Source organism: Eleginops maclovinus, chromosome 10, assembly GCF_036324505.1.
Source record: "Eleginops maclovinus isolate JMC-PN-2008 ecotype Puerto Natales chromosome 10, JC_Emac_rtc_rv5, whole genome shotgun sequence".
NCBI classification, from domain to species: domain Eukaryota; kingdom Metazoa; phylum Chordata; class Actinopteri; order Perciformes; family Eleginopidae; genus Eleginops; species Eleginops maclovinus.
In genome coordinates, this window is record NC_086358.1 from 14,925,091 (window position 1) to 14,943,828 (window position 18,738).

The window sequence follows — 18,738 nt, forward strand, 5'->3', positions numbered from 1 at the left end:
AAGGCTCTCCTAACATAACGTCCAACATGATCTTAAAAAAACACTAACTGGAGTGCTGAACACAAAATGACAAACAATGATTAACTTAAATTTGTATTTCAGGATGTGATGTTGCAAAACTGCAATACCAGCAAAAGATAATATTACATTTTGACAATATGTAAAAAATAAACGTCTTCCAATAATGTCCTTCATTAGACTGCATACTGATGGTCTCTGTTTATCTTCCTACTCTTATTATTAGGGTTTTTCCATAGAAATATTTAAAGAAATCAAAAAAGACCGGTCAAAAGTCCTATGACAGTTAATTATGAAATAGAAAAGAAGTTACACCTCCAACCTTCATTTTCCCTATCACATAAAATAGCACAAACGTCAGGGTGCCAGATCTATGCGATTCAGAGATCCAACATGATACCCTGTTATGTTCACTCATCATTACTTTCACTTAATCAATGTTTAACAAGCCTCCGGTGTTGTGTAACAGAGAGAGGCTCAGCTTGCAATGTCCAAATAAAGACCATGGATTACATTTTAGATTTGAAGTTGCTACCAGCTAGAATTGGCAGGGAGTATAAAGCAGCAATGTTTAAGCTTTTTTAGGGTTTGTCACATTATCATCCTGGTGTACTGAAGTATTGAAAGGCTGTCAGCATTGTGCACACTAAAAACTAAAGAAAATCGAAAGCCTTGTTTTGTTTTCTAAAAGCACATTTTTCAATACATGATTACTGTTTGACAAATTGAAAAACAAGATCTTACTTTCATTATGAAGATTACTAAAAGTCTGCCTAATAAAACCTTAAATTCTGGGATGCAATGTAAAAAAAAAAAGGACCATACTTTTAGAAACAAATGCTTAAAGTCAAGGTTTCCATGTTCTGAGCCTGGGAGTTATGATTACCAGCACTCCATCAGATCTTTAAATCTGTGTTTCAATTTCATCCTGAACCTTCAAGATTTGTACTAATATATATATTGTTTTAAAGCAGGAGGACCCTACAGGTTTCAAAGTCCTCAACAGGCTTTCACCAACTATTAACCAACAAAACAGAAAAGTGTATATGTCTAACCTAGAAGGGTATTCTGCCAAGTGCGTTGCAACAATAGTTATCTGCACCTGTGATTCGAATCAGCTCCAACATGTCATGGGTTCTTGCTTGGCCCCTGCTAAACTCTTCCAACAAGATTTTAGAAAATCGGGCCGGTAGTATCTCCCATAATCCTGCTGTCAAACAAACGGAACATAAAACCAAACCTTCCTGGTAGACATATTAATAAATCTAGCCTTTCTTGTCCATTTCCTTTAAATACAACCTCAGGCACAACAACAATACAAATGCAGCAATAAAGAATTTTAAGATGTTTTAAAAATACTGTATTTGGGGTCAAACACTCTTTCAGAGGATCACATTGACATTTCCTTCAAAAACACTGATACAAACCAAAGCCACTGTTTCGCATTTAACATTCAATCTAACCTTCTTTTTTTTTTTAACAGTGAAACATATGATAGCATATCGTTAAAGCAAAGCCCTTTATGGTGAACATTTCTAGACATCATGATGCTGAAAGCTGCAGCAGATATAATAGTGTTTACAACTCTAGTTATTTGGTCCCATTTGTCACTGGTTGGATCAAAGCCTCAATTCTAAATTATGCCGATTCCTTACATCAATTTGAAACATAAAACAACAGTAGAATTGTTTCTAAATCAGCTCTAATTCATATTAAACAACATGAGTCACAATATTTGAAACTGGGGTAGTCACCTCTTCTATTACTTCTGCTGCTACTGTCAGTTACATCAATATGTGTGCTACCTACTGCTCTTACTATTGCTGAGATACAGATGTGTTGCTAACACTGTTTGTAGGGTGGCCAACAGGACAGGACACTTCCATTAGGCGAAACACGCTGCAGTTTACGAACAAACAAAAATGTGCCAAAACAAATGCAAATGAAGGAACATCGTCACCAATTTGGCGAAACATGCCCAAAATGTAATAATAACTATAATCCACAAACGTCAACAAGCGCTGTGTGCATCACTTTTAGTGTCCCTGGGTTTTTGAGCTTCTCGCTGCACATCGTGAAAGTTTTCTAAATGCTTTTTTGCATTTTTGAAAGTTTCGTAAAATGGAAGTGTTGTAGCGCGTTTGCACTTGTCGGCCACCGTATATTAGGGCTATAATCTGTAAACATAATTCAAAAATGAATTTTCAATTCAAGAAAGAACGTATTCAGCTATGTATGTATATTCTACAACAATCAGTTTTTCCTTTGTAGGAGAGTTAACATTGAAATATCACATTTACTTAATGTATTTAGTTTTGGCTATTCATTACTAAATAAAATCTTAGCTTACCTACAATTTAATATCATCACTTCACGTTAATCTAATTAGAGAATGGAACTGCCAAGATGACATGTTTCATGGATGCTACACATGCATTACACCAGCAAATGGTAACACTTAAAGTAAAATGTTCCCTAAACATTTGAAATGATCAGTCAAATGTTACCTTTGAGACATTCTTACTCAAGAACAACTTTGTAACATAACTCAGAATCCCTTTCACACCCACTTCAGTATAACTGCAATCTCTTTGATAAAAAAAAAAAAAAAAAGGATTACATTTTGAGCCGTCATTCAACATTCTGCACCTTTATCTACTGGAAGGCTATTTTAATTGAATTTGATTGCTCAGGCATACCTCATAAACTGGCAACTCAGTGTGTACTTTGAGTCTGGATTACAGACTAAGATGCGGTCACACAGGCCCATGCTAAAGTCATGGGTCGTAACAATTGTAATTATAAGTATGAGTCCCCACATAGCTCTGTAATAAGTATAATAATCCTTTAACCTAAATTCCAGGACTTTAATTATGTTGATCAAAAGTATGCTCTTGCACATACTTTCTGCACACAGGCCAGATGTCTCTGCAGATGGGAGGCTTACTGTGACACAAACCAGGACAAGAGGAGTCCAAATATGGAAATGGTCAGACAATAATAAGAGTTGCCTAACCACCCATTCTTTGCCCAGAACAGCAAGGGGCTAAATATAAAACCTTGTGGTTCCCCGTGTCTCGCCTCCTTAGTGTTTCATTAAAGTATTGTTACTCTCCTCTAAGGCCAGAAACCTCAAGAAAGAGGAAGCTTCTCGTTGGAGTGCAGCTGAATAAATACAGCAGTGTATCATTACATACAAAATAACGTTTTGATTACAGCCTAAGTGCGCTGTGGGTGTGAAATGGCACATAAAATTGTTGCGACTACATTGTCGTTTGCCTCTGACATATTGTCTGCAAAGAAAAAGGATCATAATACTCTCTTTTCTACAAAGAGTCCAAGAAAAACGTGTACCTCAAAAGAACATTGGCTGCCAACAATCAGCACACTTTCCCTTCTCTGAAAAGTATATTGTGTCTCTTTCCAGGGGTTTGGTACCATGGCAGTATCCCCACTAGGCTTCATTAAAGTGCTGCCCAGCAGAGTCTGGAGCCAGAGAGACACGGATCCTTGTGGATCTGCAGCCAAATCCGAGGTCTGATACTCTATGTGCTCTCAGCAGTCCACGGAGACATTAGGGGAAGAAGGTGTCCTCTTCAGCCTTGTCAGTACTTATTAATCCCAAAGATCCTCACGCCATGCAGCTGGGGAAGCTTGGGGATGAGGACAGTGAGCAAGGAAACAGTGTTGACCACAAAATGGACCCGATCGTACTTGGTGTAGAAGCTGGTTAGTATGTACCTAAAACAGAGGCAAATAAGAGAGGAATAAGTAATCATTACAAGGGTCAAACAGATACAGTGTTTATGTCTGCTTTTGTCTGCTGACAATCCTGAAGAACATCTTAGTTAAAGGAAAACTAACATTAAAAGATTAAAATCAAAGCTGTCAAAACATCACAACAATAAGAAGGATTTATCGGTTGCTGTTGGTAATCAAAAAGTTTCGCCTGCCCCAAATTCACTCTAATTATGAAACAAACATTGTCCGTGTTTTGCATCCCTATATTCGGCACTCAGCCCACCATTTTGAAAGGTTCCTCTTGGCTTCTATATTTTTTATAAAAATCTACTCACAGAAATGTCTCCAAAACACAAAATGTCATAGGTATCATTAAGATTATTTTAGTATGAGTCTATACATTATGGTTGTTTAAAGAAAATCCTTTATCCTTTAAGTATGCAAAAACCCTTTCACTTATTTGTCCTCTGATATTCGCACTCAGATGTTTACTAACCCGGAGCTCTCAGTGCAAACACATTAATCTTTAGCACAGTTTCAACATGCCGAACAACAGGATTGCAACATCAGTTCACTGAAATTCAGTATGCAAATGTGAAATACTAATCTACAAATCTATAAAGCTCATCTTTAATGAAGAACAACCAAAATCAACAGACATGGGATGAGACACACATTCAGATATGCCTCTAAAGTGAGTTCCCAGCACTTCCTGCCTGAACCCTGACCTTATTTTGGCTACATGCTGGCAGAAGAAGCACAGATGTGCCTGGTGAGATACAAGTCAATAAGAAACCACTCTGATCTAACGTAAACAACCTTTTTAGAATGAACTGTACACACTAGTTAAGGATTTTCTGTCGGCTAAGATTGAGGAATCCTGTTCTCAGCTAATCAAGTGAGGACATGTAATAAAGGCTCAAGAGACTTTCCAAGACGTGTTTCTTCTCCATCTGGAGCCTGACCACATGTCTGCTGCTGCTGGCACTGGTTGCAAAACAAGAGGCTTTGAAGCTAGCTAGGAGAAAAAAAGTGTAACACCTGCAAAAACTGCCATCACTACAATGTTCGAGCTGAGCCGGCAATTCAACCCCAGGGAACCAGAGTGCTTCCTGTAAACTGAACTCTGTCAGTTAATAAGGATAGAAGAGAGCATGAAATCAGCAAGAGGACTGCTGCAAAAACTAGGACCCGTAACAATTTGTGCGCATAAGAGAGAAGCAGGATAGTAACATTCGAAAACAGAGGTACAGGGGGAGGACAATTTGAAAGGAAAGGTACATTTTCACTAATTTGTCAAGATGAACAGAAGATTTGAATGATACTGACTATTATATATGCAAAGCATGTTGAGAGCAGTGTGGGGGTCCGATGCGTTGCTCTTACCAGTACTTAAACTGGCACCTCTAAAAGAACAAGTCCACTTCAGTTTCCCAACAGACTAGCTACTGCTGCCCAAAAGAGCACAACTTATTTGTCTTTGCGCTGAGTTGCAGGTAAATACGTATCATCACATTGATTAAAGCATCTGTGGGCATAGGAGAAAAATTACCCACTTCCCTAGAGATCCACAAAAACAACTGGTGCTGTTGGATGGGAATCCAGTGAGGGATCAAGTTATTCTAGCTTTGCTATCTACACTCTCTTCTTCTGTTGACACCTCACCAATGCCAAGCTTTGGTTCTTAGAAAAAAAGGTATAATCCTGCTATAATCAGATCCATCACTATGATCAACTGTGCCCTACACAACTAAAGGCCTATCATTCGGTTCAGTGTGGCCACTTACAGGACAATAGGTGTGATGGTGAGGAACTTGCGTGATGCAGTGAACTGCACCCCATAGTCCATCTGCTCCCAGTATGTGAGGAGGCGAGCCTTGCCCTGATCCGGGGTCATAAACGGCGTCCCTTTGACCGTGTGGAGTAGCAGGTACATGCACTGCGACAGAAAAGGCAAATACATATGAATAACATATAAATGTAATACTTGTGGATGGTACATTGTTTTAATAGTATTGATTAGTTTACCTCAAAGCCATCAGGAAGTCGGGGAGCAACAAGTGGGTTCTCCCCAAAATCCTAAATTACATGTTTCCTCTTACCTGTAGTGCCTCGTTGGAACTAGGTGGCATGTGGCTTTGGTGCTCAAAGATCAAATTGTAGTTAAAATTGTACTCTTTAAAAGGCAAAAGGAGTCTTAGGTCATCAAAATGTATGAAGGAAGACTGAGTAATACCTTAGCTGTTATAATTAAATGCTGGTTATAACATTCCTGGCACCCATTATTAACAAAGAACATGACTAAGTGAAGTGACACAGCAAATAGAACCTTTCTTTCTCCCTAGATACCTTAGTGCAGAGATTTGTAACCCTCTGACTCAATACTCCCCAAGGCTTTCACCAGGCTTCACTGTCTGTGTCCTCCTCTGACCTGACTCATTCGACAGATGTTGTAGGAAACTTTAACCACTCACCAGATTGTGAATGAGGTTGGTGAGGGTCCAGACCACAGGCACACTGGCGAAGGGAATGCTGAGCAGGATGACGTGCAGGAGGCCGATGCCCAGGATGTAAGATAGCCACATTCCTCTGCTGTTCATCACTCGGGTGTTGGGGTTCACCTCGCTGTGCGCCGTGCCCACATTCATGATGGCGTCTGTGTCACTTCAGAGCTCTCTACCAGCTGTACAAGCAGTCTTAGTTTGACCCAAGCTGGCGTGCCTATCTGTCTACTGTAAGATAAACAGAGAGAAGAGTCCTCTTTATTCAATTCATTATCTTCAAGGCTATTAAGATTTATGGCAATTTATCTTAAGTGTGATTGCATAGCACTGTCAGCATTTATGACCTACTTGCTCCAAGTTTTTCAGTTAAAATACACACTTTCATATAGGGCTCAGCAAGAAATACATACAATTATGTAACATTTAATTTGTTATTTATTCAAAACTCTGAAGGCTTTAGAGAACTTCCCCCTCTAACTATCTATCTAGCTTATAACAATAGCTATTCCTCCTGGGGTATACATAAATGTATTCAAAAAGGACTTTACATCAATTTAATAGTTTACTATAAAATTGTGCATATCGTTAAGCATCAGGGTAAGTTATTAAAGTTAACTTATTTTGATTTGTAACAATGTGGCCCAGTCCATCATGGTATATGTTCTTTTATTGAATCCCCAAAGCAGATTAATTAAATATAAGCAATAAAACACAATATGAAGATTTTAGCGGGCACATGCCAGCCAATCAAAAGACAGAATTGTTTGTGCATATAAATAGATGACATAAAGCGCAAATAAGGCTAAAATGAGATAAGAGTGGGCTAAAAAAGGAAGAAAAACTGCTGACGGAGTCAGTATCTGCCTGTTCAACAGCAACTGATTGACAAAAGTAAACAATGTAGCAAGCGTTGGTCAATCCAGCATGCTGCCTTGCGAGTTGCCTACAATCTAACGGTCTACACAATTATCCATAACGTGGCTACACAAATCTACACGTGGACTAGATAACAGTACTGGGATTCAAATATTCTTATTAATTTCAACTATAGGTGGGTAAATCATTACACTTACAGCAGAGAAAAATGGCTTCAACTCCGACCTGTACTGGCACTAGTCCGTTATCACAGTTTTTGTCTTATCGATGCCTTCAGTTATGTAACTGGTTCTATCACCGGGGGACCGGCGAGGCTCCAGTGCTTTCATCAGTCATCCGGTGACCATCTTTCGGCTTCAAACGTGCTGCTTAGCGCTGTGGGTGTGCTCGTGGAGGATCACTATCAATGGAGACACACATCCACTTTTTCTCTTCGTCTTCCAGACAACAGCTGGTGACAACACAGCACAGTTCACCATGTAACGTCACCGCTATTCGCTTTCACCGCCCCATATTTCGGGCGAGTTTTTTTACTCTTCGCATTCTGCAGTGATTGGTTTTTGTACATCACGTGGCCAAAGCTGGCCTATCTGGATTTAATGCGTTTTTAAAAGAAACGTGGTACACGCCTCCTTTGAACGTCACATCGGAGGAGGAGTCAGAAGAAACGGGCATGAATGACACTTGGGAATTGATAAAGAAAAAAAAATACAAGCTGTACAATCGTCCTTTTAAAAATGCACAAAATTATGGTTTCGTTTTGTGAAAAAATCCTTTAAAAAACAAACAATAACTTTACTTTTTTAAAACATTCTTTTTATATGTGATGTATGTTAGCTTATTTTAGTTTTCTTTTTAGTTAAACTCTTTTTAACAGCCTATGAACTCTAATAATAATAATAATAAAACATGTATTTGATTTAATTTATAATTTGATATATAAAAATGTGTACACTTTTCGAAAATTACACTGTATATTGTCACTTAGATGTATTGGTGTGTGTGAGTGTATTGTGTATTTTAATGTATATCTACAGAATATTTGTAATGTATTGTGGTTTAATGATAATGAACTCTGCCTTGTGTTGCCTATAATTCAATTAATTGTGCCTTGAATAAAATAATATCGAATATCATACATGAATTTCTGCAAAAGAGTACACAATGATAATGCCTAAAAATTAGCATGGACTTTTTTCACTATGACCTCCACCAAAACCACAATGGAATACACACCCACTCATTCAACTCTTGTCGCACATGTATATGGTCACACGCTAAAGTATTGGGTAAATGAATAAACTTGCCAGGGGCTTTCGATAAAGTTTGTGGATCTTTTGTTAGACTTTTTTGTTTGGGATGTACATACCCAAAATCATGTTTAATATCATTGCTAGAGGAAAATAGATGTCATCCTGAAGGAGACAAGAATGTCTGTACTAAATTTCACGGCAATCCACGAAATACATGTTGAAACGTCTGACTGAACAACCATACAACTCTTTATCCCAATCAAGGTAAGTCATTCAGATCTAAATTAAATTCACTTTTTAAGTACAATTCTGTTTAATTAAAACAGCCACCAGTTCAGACATCGGTTAGCTCTTGATAGCAAAGTACAAAAGGAGGCCCTTGACTACTAAGGTACCCTAGGTGAGAGGAGACCTTGCTGGAGGCAATGAAGTAAGACTGACGGGCATGTTTTCTGGTCCTGATATCAAAGACCAACATTGTCATGTAATAGATCTTAAGATAAGCTGTGATACTAATTTAGGCTCACAGTAGCCCAAGGCCAAAGGGGTCAGCTATGCTCTACCTGCATGCGATGTTACCTGACACCCACTGTTTTTACGGATACCTCTGTGATGAGTGGCATGAAACAGGTTTGGACTTTCTCTTATGCTCATAGCCTTGGGTGCTATAGCTGTAATAGCTATGTAAACCTAGAGCTTTGTTCAAATGCAAACCATGGATGACAGTGCTGTGAGATCATCTCTGGCACAGGAACAATGGCAAAACCTTGATAACGCCTACAGATGAGACATAAAGAAGACGTCACCTGAGTATATTCATCATTGAGAGACAATTAAAAGGATTTTCAAATAATATACAGAATACATTTTTTCAGTCTGAAAAGTTGCGATAACGATGTTTCTTTTACGAGAAATAATGGATACCAAAGTGCATTCTGTTCTGTCTTTCCACTGCTTTCAGCACACTGTTAACATACAGTGGGGCAAAAAAGTATTTAGTCAAAACCAATTGTGCAAGTTCTCCCATTTAAAAAGATGAGAGAGGCCTGTAATTTTTATCATAGGTACACTTCAACTATGAGAGACAGAATGAGAAAAACAAATCCAGGAAATCACATTGTAGGATTTTTAAAGAATTTATTTTCAAATGATTGTGGAAAATAAGTATTTGGTCAATAACAAAAGTTCATCTCAATACTTTGTTATATACCCTTTGTTGGCAATGACAGAGGTCAAACGTTTTCTGTAAGTCTTCACAAGGTTTTCACACACTGTTGCTGGTATTTTGGCCCATTCCTCCATGCAGATCTCCTCTAAAGCAGTGATGTTTTGGGGCTGTCGCTGGGCAACACAGACTTTCAACTCCCTCCAAAGATTTTCTATGGGGTTGAGATCTGGAGACTGGCTAGGCCACTCCAGGACCTTGAAATGCTTCTTACGAAGCCACTCCTTCGTTGCCCTGGCGGTGTGTTTGGGATCATTGTCATGCTGAAAGACCCAGCCACGCTTCATCTTCAGTGCCCTTGCTGATGGAAGGAGGTTTTCACTCAAAATCTCACGATACATGGCCCCATTCATTCTTTCCTTTACACGGATCAGTCGTCCTGGTCCCTTTGCAGAAAAACAGCCCCAAAGCATGATGTTTCCACCCCCATGCTTCACAGTAGGTATGGTGTTCTTTGGATGCAACTCTGCATTCTTTCTCCTCCAAACACGACGAGTTGAGTTTTTACCAAAAAGTTCTATTTTGGTTTCATCTGACCATATGACATTCTCCTAATCCTCTTCTGGATCATCCAAATGCCCTCTAGCAAATTTCAGACGTGCCTGGACATGTACTGGCTTAAGCAGGGGGACACGTCTGGAACTGCAGGATTTAAGTCCCTGGCGGCGTAGTGTGTTACTGATGGTAGCCTCTGTTACTTTGGTCCCAGCTCTCTGCAGGTCATTCACTAGGTCCCCCCGTGTGGTTCTGGGATTTTTGCTCACCGTTCTTGTGATCATTTTGACCCCACGGGGTGAGATCTTGCGTGGAGCCCCAGATCGAGGGAGATTAGCAGTGGTCTTGTATGTCTTCCATTTTCTAATAATTGCTCCCACAGTTGATTTCTTCACACCAAGCTGCTTACCTATTGCAGATTCAGTTTTCCCAGCCTGGTGCAGGTCTACAATTTAGTCTCTGGTCTCCTTTGATAGCTCTTTGGTCTTGGCCATAGTGGAGTTTGGAGTATGACTGTTTGAGGTTGTGGACAGGTGTCTTTTATACTGATAACGAGTTCAAAAAGGTGCCATTAATACAGGTAACGAGTGGAGGACAGAGGAGCCTCTTAAAGAAGAAGTTACAGGTCTGTGAGAGCCAGAAATCTTGCTTGTTTGTAGGTGACCAAATACTTATTTTACCGAGGAATTTACCAATTAATTCTTTAAAAATCCTATAATGTGATTTCCTGGATTTTGTTTTCTCATTTTGTCTCTCATAGTTGAAGTGTACCTATGATAAAAATTACAGGCCTCTCTCATCTTTTTAAATGGGAGAACTTGCACAATTGGTGGCTGACTAAATACTTTTTTGCCCCACTGTACATAATAATACTTTTCTAAGTAAACCTAAAACAAAAATGTAATAGGAAATTATTTCCGATCTTAATTCTTTAAACTAATTGAAAATTAGGACAAAAGGACAAATTAAAAACATGAATGATAGCTACATTTTAAAGTGTAGTATACTACACACACTAAACACATTTGTTAACCCCTCGTTTTTCTGTAATACCCAACATATTCTAGGGTCAATGTGTATCACTGTAAGAGCAGAAAACAACATAAGTCTTAACTAGATGGTATATTTTATAAAACTAAAATATGATACTCTTGATGCACTTGAGTTTAACGTGTTACCTGTTAACCTGTTTGATCCCTAATTAAACTCCAGTGATGTTCAAATGTTTTTTTTATCAGCTCCAGCACACCATCAACAACTGTTATTAAAGTTTACTAAACTGTTACTCTAAGTGCAGTGCAGAAAAAAAAAACAGTAGTAATAACGCAATGACGCCAAAGGGTGGCGATATTACACAATAAGTGCCTTCACTTCCTTAATATACACCATGCCATTTATCATGTTATATTATTATTTCCCGTACTTTCTACAGTCCATACAAACCCCAAACATTATAACGATTTCAAGGACTAAAAATAGCTGTAGAGAAAATATACGTTGATGTTTTTCAGGAAAGATGTTCACCGTGTAGATCTAATGTATGTAGTACACATATGCATGAAGAAAGACCAAATGCACTAACATACAGCAGATAAGACGGTGTTATTTTGTTTCACCTACTTTCCAAATTGGCCATTGTGTTTCTCGAACGGCATCATTAGAGGAAACTATATGGGGTGCGCGCAAGATGTTGCTCCCAGGCCCAGAATAGCGCAGGACCGGCCCTGATTACAGGAGGCCCAGATGCTGTCATGGACACTAAAGGATTTAGGTTATTGATATTCATTCATGCATTTATATATTATTTTACATGGTCGAGGAGAGTAAGGGTTTTGTTATTGTTTTTTTTTAATGTGATGCTAGATATTTATATTATATTAATCTTAAATTAAATCTAAGAACAATTTAGGCTGACCTGGCCTCACGAGAGCTGTGAGCGAGACTTGAGGAACACAAACTTGCTGACGTTCAGAAACTCAACATTTCCGCTCTCACTCGACGATTTCTCTGAAAAAAAACCCATACACCTGAGACTTTTTGCTTCTGGACCTCTCACTAAGCCCTACTGTCCAAACTTAGAAGAGGTTTTTAGGGTTTGATGTTAGATTTATTGTCTTTTTTCACCCTTGTTGAATTCAATGCATTTTACCATTGACGCTCTCCAAAACCCCTTAAAAATCACCGATATAACTGACAACATTGCCAATTGTTTCTATTCTAAGTGTTAATTAATCAAATTACCATGAAAAAAACTTGATGTGACCAAATACTGAACAACCGTTTCACTTGTTGGAAAAGTCAGCATGCTATCATGCAGAGGTGGGACCAAGTCATTGTTTTGCAAGTCACAAGTTAGTCTCAAGTCTTTGCTTTCAAGTCACGAGTCAAGTCCCGAGTCAAGATAAGCAAGTCCCGAGTCAAGTCCCAAGTCAATACCGACAAGTCTCAAGTCAAGTCCCAAGTCCTACCGTTTGAGTTTCAAGTCCTTTCGAGTCCTTTTAAAAACGGAGAAATAATATTTACACAAATCATGTATGCTTTTAATTTCTGTATATATTTATCAAACAAGAACATTGTTCACACACATTTGAAATAAACAAAGGCAAATGTAATTTCCACAGAAAGTGCTGACATTGTATTTCATTGCTTATTGCACTATAACTGTCTCAAAAGATCCTCATTTTTGCAAAACACTCTTCACCTTAAAACTTAAATCTAGCCTTGAACTAAAAAACATGTCTTCACTCTCAAACAGGTATTTGGAGGATCACAAAAACAGTTGAATGTAACTTTTCCAAATGTGTTACCACTTTATAAAAAAATATTTTCAGTCTTCTTAACTCATTTCAAAACCTAAGTGTAACCTTAACCTTTTCAAACATGTCACCACTTTATACAAGATATCCCCACTCCAAAAAAGTGTGTGTGTATATGTGAGTGTATATATATGTGTGTGTGTGTGGAAGGGGACTAGATGTGAAGTGTCATGAACATGACAATGAACAGAGTTGTGCTTTTCTATGTCAGGGCCCTATGCTGCATTGCATTTGCGAAAGATCAAATCGGCCAAAAGTCTGTCAGTCATTTGTTTACGAAGGGGACGTAGTATGATGCCACCATGGCTGAAAACTCGCTCCACTGGAGCACTAGAGGCAGGCACTGCCAAGACTCTGGTGGCCACTCGGAAGAGTGAAGGAAGAGACTTCATGTTCAGTGCCCAGAACAAAAGGGCGTTCTGTCCTTCGGCTGTGTCTAAGTAGTGACTTAGCTGTAGTGCTGGAGTGGTCCCAACATCCTTCTTCTGCCTCTTATGGTATGCAGCAAACAGCCCTTCTCCTTGTCCGAGGTCCTCTTGCTCTTCTTCATGAACCAGAGGCACAGGTTGCTCAGTCTCTGCAGCATCTTGCAGGATCAATTCTGGAAAACATTTAACAACAGCAGAAACAAAAGAGCCCTTATTACCATTGGTGTTGGTGATAGTGTTAGACTGAAAAATGCAATTATTGATGCTGTCAATAAGATCAGACTACGAGAAAAAAAGTTGCATTGAAGTCAATAATATTTACCTTTAACTTGTTGTGCCACCTCTGCCTTGATGTCACGATGGACCAGTACATGGTGCTCCAACCACAGCAGAGAAAAGGCTGGATCCAAGGCGGCTGCTTTGAGGTAGACTGAAAAGGGGGCAGTGATCCCATCTTGAGTCCCGGCCATTTTCACGTTAATGAAGATCCCAAGAAATCGTTTATTCAGGGATGCCTGGAGACTTCCGACCAGGCCGCTCAGGATACGAACTTGAGGCTTCAGCTTCTCAAGGTGATGATTGAGGGACAAGACGGTTGGAACAACTGCACTGATTGTGACGACCTTCTCTCCCTGTGTCAAATCAGTTGCTTCTCCAAACGGCTTCAAGATGTCCACCAACTCCTTCAACAGATTCCACTCTTGTGGTGTAAATGACAACTCCTTATGCCCAGCCTTTTCTAGAATGGCACAGAGCTTTAGAAGATCACACTGGAGAACTGCCTTTACTTGCCTCAGTGTTGAGTTCCATCTTGTGTTGACTACAGCAGATGCCTTTCTGTTCCCCAAATTCACTATCAAAACACATCTTTGAATGTTGTGCTTTTGTGCAGCAATGAGCTAAGTTTTGATAACTTGGAAAGAGAAGGACATGCCACTTTTGTTTTTTTTAAACCGTCTCCCACCACCAGCTGAAGAGTATGCGCAAAACACTGCAGGCGTTGTTTCTTTGCCATAGCAGCATCTACCGTTTGCTGTTCTTCCAGGGTAAAGTCACACCAGAGATCAGGGTCATCCAGATGGGGAAGCACACAGTGAATGCCTTTCGCATGTTAGCAGCATTGTCACTAATAATGTAGTCCAATTTATCTTTGATGTTGTATTCATCGCATATTGACTCAAAATGGTCACAGATTCGTTCAGCTGTGTGTGAGCCTTTGAAGCGATTGCAGGCCAAGAGATTTGTATTTAGCTGTATCCTCTCTTTAGCTGTCTCTTTCTATATTCAGTGGACAGTGACACCAAGGAATCCCCTCATCTTTCGGCCAGACCAAATGTCCACAGTGACTGAAACATGCTCAGTGTTGCTCAATTGAGTTTTTAATCTTGAACGTCTCTCCCCAACGTTCTGCGACACACTGGGCTGTACTTACTGTCAATTACTGTCAGAAAGTGCCGAAAACTCTTGTGTTCCACAATAGACAGGGGAAGGTTGCAATCAATAATCAAGTCGGACAGTATTGCGTTGGTGATAGCCTCCTGCTGTGGATGACTCCTGCTGTAATGCGCTACACGACTGTCCAAGAATTGTGAGATTGAAGGCTGTTGTGGTTCATCTTAGATGAACCACAACATTTGCACCCAGAGAGTTGCAAATGTTGAGTGACACACGGTGGGCCTCCAGATATTATGCTTGCCGTAATTTGTGGGATAGGTTGCCAGCAGTTGTGAAAGTTCTTGAGGAACTGGGTGATGAGAACAGTGGCGAGAGGTCAGTAGGTGCCAGAGGCCTTTTGCCTCAGATTGATTTCCAGTTCATTGTGTTTCTTGCCATATTTAAGAAACTTCTGGGAGATGCAAAATTACTGTCAGACATGCTCCAGTCTTCCTCTCTTGATTTGGCCAAAGCAGTGGATCTTGTGGAGGCACTTATTAGTACTTTTGAATCTTACAGGAGTGAGCAGCAGGTGTTTGGTGATTTGTGGGACACTGTTTTGGAGCTTGCAAAGCAATGTGATGTCTCTGTAGACACTGCTCCAAAACGTAAGAGAACACTAAGTTCAAAGCTACAGGGATACCATGTTCTGTCTACTGTGGGCAGACAAGAAACAGGCGATGGCAAAGATTATTACAGGACAGGAATCTTTAATCTGGTATTGGACCGGATGCTCATTGAGCTCAGGAACAGATTCTCCAATCAGAATTGTGACATAATGCGTGGAATACAAGCTTTAAATCCAAGTAGCAGAAGCTTCTGTGACAAAGATAGCCTTTTTGCATTTGCCAAATTGTATGGGTGTGACCTTGTGGACCTTGAGCATGAGCTCTACCAAATTAAAAGAGTTTTAGATCGTAAGATAAAGCAAGGGATGCAGAGACCACCTACAATTGTAGAGCTGGCAGCTTTTATTGAACCATACCAGGATGTCTTTGATGTTTTCTCCAGGCTTTGTAAAATTGCATTGGCAATACCTGTCAGCACAGCTGCTTGTGAACGCAGTTTTTCCTGCTTGAAGCTTGTCAAAACACACCTGAGAACTACAATGGGAGAGGATAGGCTGAGTGATCTAGGGGTGTTGAGCATAGAACACAGGAGGGCAGCGTCTTTAAATTTAGATGAGTTTGTTGATCGATTTGCTAGAAATCATCACAACCGAAGAATACAGCTGCTGTAAACTAACAGCTAAGTAACCAGCATCTGTCTGTTATACCTGCCAATTCTGCATCATTAACAGCCCCAACATTCTTTTGTTTTTCCTAAAGTGTATTATGTGACATGGGTATTGCAATGTTAGTACATGTCTGTTCTATTTAGACTTATCTGGTCAGCTTCCCAGACAGACACTCTCAGATATGTTCTCAAGAATTACAAAAAAGACAATTGTCAAATTATTTACATGGATCTACCTACACTCACTCACTCACTCACTCACTCACTCACTCACTCACTCACTCACTCACTCACTCACTCACTCACTCACTCACTCACTCACTCACTCACTCACTCACTCACTCACTCACTCACTCACTCACTCACTCACTCACTCACTCACACACACACACACACACACACACACACACACACACACACACACACACACACACACACACACACACACACACTGTTTGTAGTGAAACACAGATGCACACAGGTGCAAAGAGGGTTAGCGCAGTCCATGTCAAGATACTTTTTAATCTTTGGGTTTGGGGAAAGCAGCAAGTCTTTTCGAGTCAAAAGGGGCAAGTCCAAGTCCAAATGCGAGTCACTGATGGTTAAAGTCCAAGTCAAGTGCAAGTCCTTTTAGATTTTGTCAAGTCAGTCTCAATTCATGACTCGAGTCCAAGTCATGTGACTCGAGTCCACAACTCTGCTATCATGTGTATGGAGAGACTGGCCTTGTCCAATGTTCGCTCTAAACTGCGCGCCTGCGCAATCGCGCACTGCTCGTACATTCTCAGCGCAAAGAAAATCTATGCAGCGCATAAAATAAAACTCACCACAAACATATTAATTAATATCTAATATTAAACCTAATCTAATCTAATTAATTAGACCAATAATGTGTTTTTCTGTACCATTTTTCAATGTAACGCAGTGAGTGACAGGTGTTCAGCCAATGATACGATACTGTTTACTTACGCTATCCAGCCAATCATAGCATCGATAGTGCTCGCATATGTGCCCTGCCCATACGTGCCGTGCAAGTTAGCTAGCTAACAGTGCGGCGGAGTTAAGAGACGGAACGCAACATCATGGCGAAACGAGCGGGCAGCGCCAGCGATACATCCTCTCACCAAGCCAAAGTTAAGAAGAAATGCGGTTCTTTTAGGATGGAATGGCTCTCCGAGTATGTGCAAATAGAGGAACAAGCGGTGAAACTGGGTGAGATTTTTAATTTTTCGAGTGAGAAAGGTCTAATCTGCAAAACATGCAGCGAAGCCAAAGTACCAAGTGAGCTTTCAGCGGGAAAAATGTGGACTGAATGGAAGTTGGACTACCTCAAGCGACACATTCAGCAGAAAAGTCATTTGAAAGCTATTGGAATTGTACGAAGACTCAAGATGGGACAGGGGATTGGTACGTTATTGCAGGAGAGCGCAAAAGACCGAGAGACAAGGAACGAGCTGTCACACAAAACAAAATCTGACCGCGAGCAAGTTAAAATTCTCATTGACAATATTTTACTTGCCATCAAAATGAATGCATCAATGCTGTCAGTTCAACAAATCCACAATCACATGGCAAAGTATGTGAGTATACCAGAAAGCTGGCGAAGCAAAAACTATGCCTTTGAATTTGTGAACTCAATCAATGAGATAGTGCAGAATAACACTCAGCTATGTGCAGTGTTAAAAATGCACCCTGGCATACCCTGATAGTAGATGAGAGCACAGACATATCAGTACACAAAATGCTGGTCATATATATTAAATACAGGGAGGAAAATTATGTTAACTATAAAACTGTTTGGTGGCATCATCCAGCTGACAGGATGCACTGCTCGTGATATTGTGGAGGCAATAACTCAGTTTTACTCCAAACATGGACTGGACATGCAGAGAATGGTGATGCTGACCTCCGATGGTGCCTCAGTTATGCTAGGAAAACACAACGGAGTTGCGGCTTTGTTGAAGCGCCAAATACCACACCTAACTGAACAACATTGTGTGGCCCATAGAGAGGACTTGGGCATTGATGATGCCTGGAAAAATGTACCTTTGATGCGAGATGTGGAAACTCTTCTTAGAACTGTGTATTCCACTTTCTCTCGGTCCACTGTGAAGAGGGGCAAAATGGAGGACCTAGCAAAGATTCTTGATGAAGTTACACTGTCATTCAGGCCTCTGAACGAAGTGCGATGGCTGTCGCGGCACCAAGCTGTCAATGCTGTTCTGAGGAACTACACTGTGCTTACAGAATTCTGCAGAAGAGAATTCACCGACAACAGAGATCCAGTGGCCAAGTACTGCTACAAAAAGCTGAGTGATTCAAAGTTCAAGGTTACTCTCACTGCTTTGGGAGATGTTTTGGGTGAGCTAGCACAACTCTGCCTCACTTTACAAAGACAACCTGACTGTGATGGAAGGACACTGCTTTGCTAGAGCGAAGATTGAGAAGTTGCGTTCCCAATACTTGAACGAGAACGCTGTACAGTGGAGTGACCATGTCAAAGAGGCAATGGGGACCTCATCAGCTGATGGCAGAAATACTGGTGAGATTACTCTTTTCATTCGTAAGCTCTGTGATCACATGGATGCTCGTTTTCCAGAGGATGAATTAAAGGAGTGGTCTGTATTTGACATTGAAGCATTGAGCTCAGACATCCGTTTTGACTATGGATAAGCAGACATTGCCACACTGGCAAAGAAGTATGAGGCCATT

The 18,738-nt window shown here is 40.2% G+C and overlaps 1 protein-coding gene across 1 annotated transcript; it reads right to left on the minus strand.

Annotated features, from left to right (window-relative positions):
* Positions 1-1,363: 1,363 nt before the first annotated feature.
* LOC134871203 (ORM1-like protein 3) lies at positions 1,364-7,624 on the minus strand. Its single transcript, XM_063893859.1, has 4 exons — positions 7,337-7,624; positions 6,234-6,491; positions 5,547-5,698; positions 1,364-3,759 (listed from the first exon to the last, which is right to left on the minus strand). Exons 2-4 carry the CDS (start codon positions 6,405-6,407, stop codon positions 3,624-3,626), a joined length of 462 nt encoding a protein of 153 aa, XP_063749929.1. The 5' UTR covers positions 6,408-6,491; positions 7,337-7,624; the 3' UTR covers positions 1,364-3,623.
* Positions 7,625-18,738: the final 11,114 nt, after the last annotated feature.

Excerpts from the sequence above, each read along its gene's own strand:
- LOC134871203 (XM_063893859.1), bottom strand. The coding sequence starts at position 6,407 with ATGAATGTGGGCACGGCGCACAGCGAGGTGAACCCCAACACCCGAGTG. Across the intron at positions 5,699-6,233 it reads CCAACCTCATTCACAATCTG|TGCATGTACCTGCTACTCCA; the intron begins GTGAGTGGTTAA and ends TTTCTGTCGCAG. Across the intron at positions 3,760-5,546 it reads ACCATCACACCTATTGTCCT|GTACATACTAACCAGCTTCT; the intron begins GTAAGTGGCCAC and ends CCTCTGTTTTAG.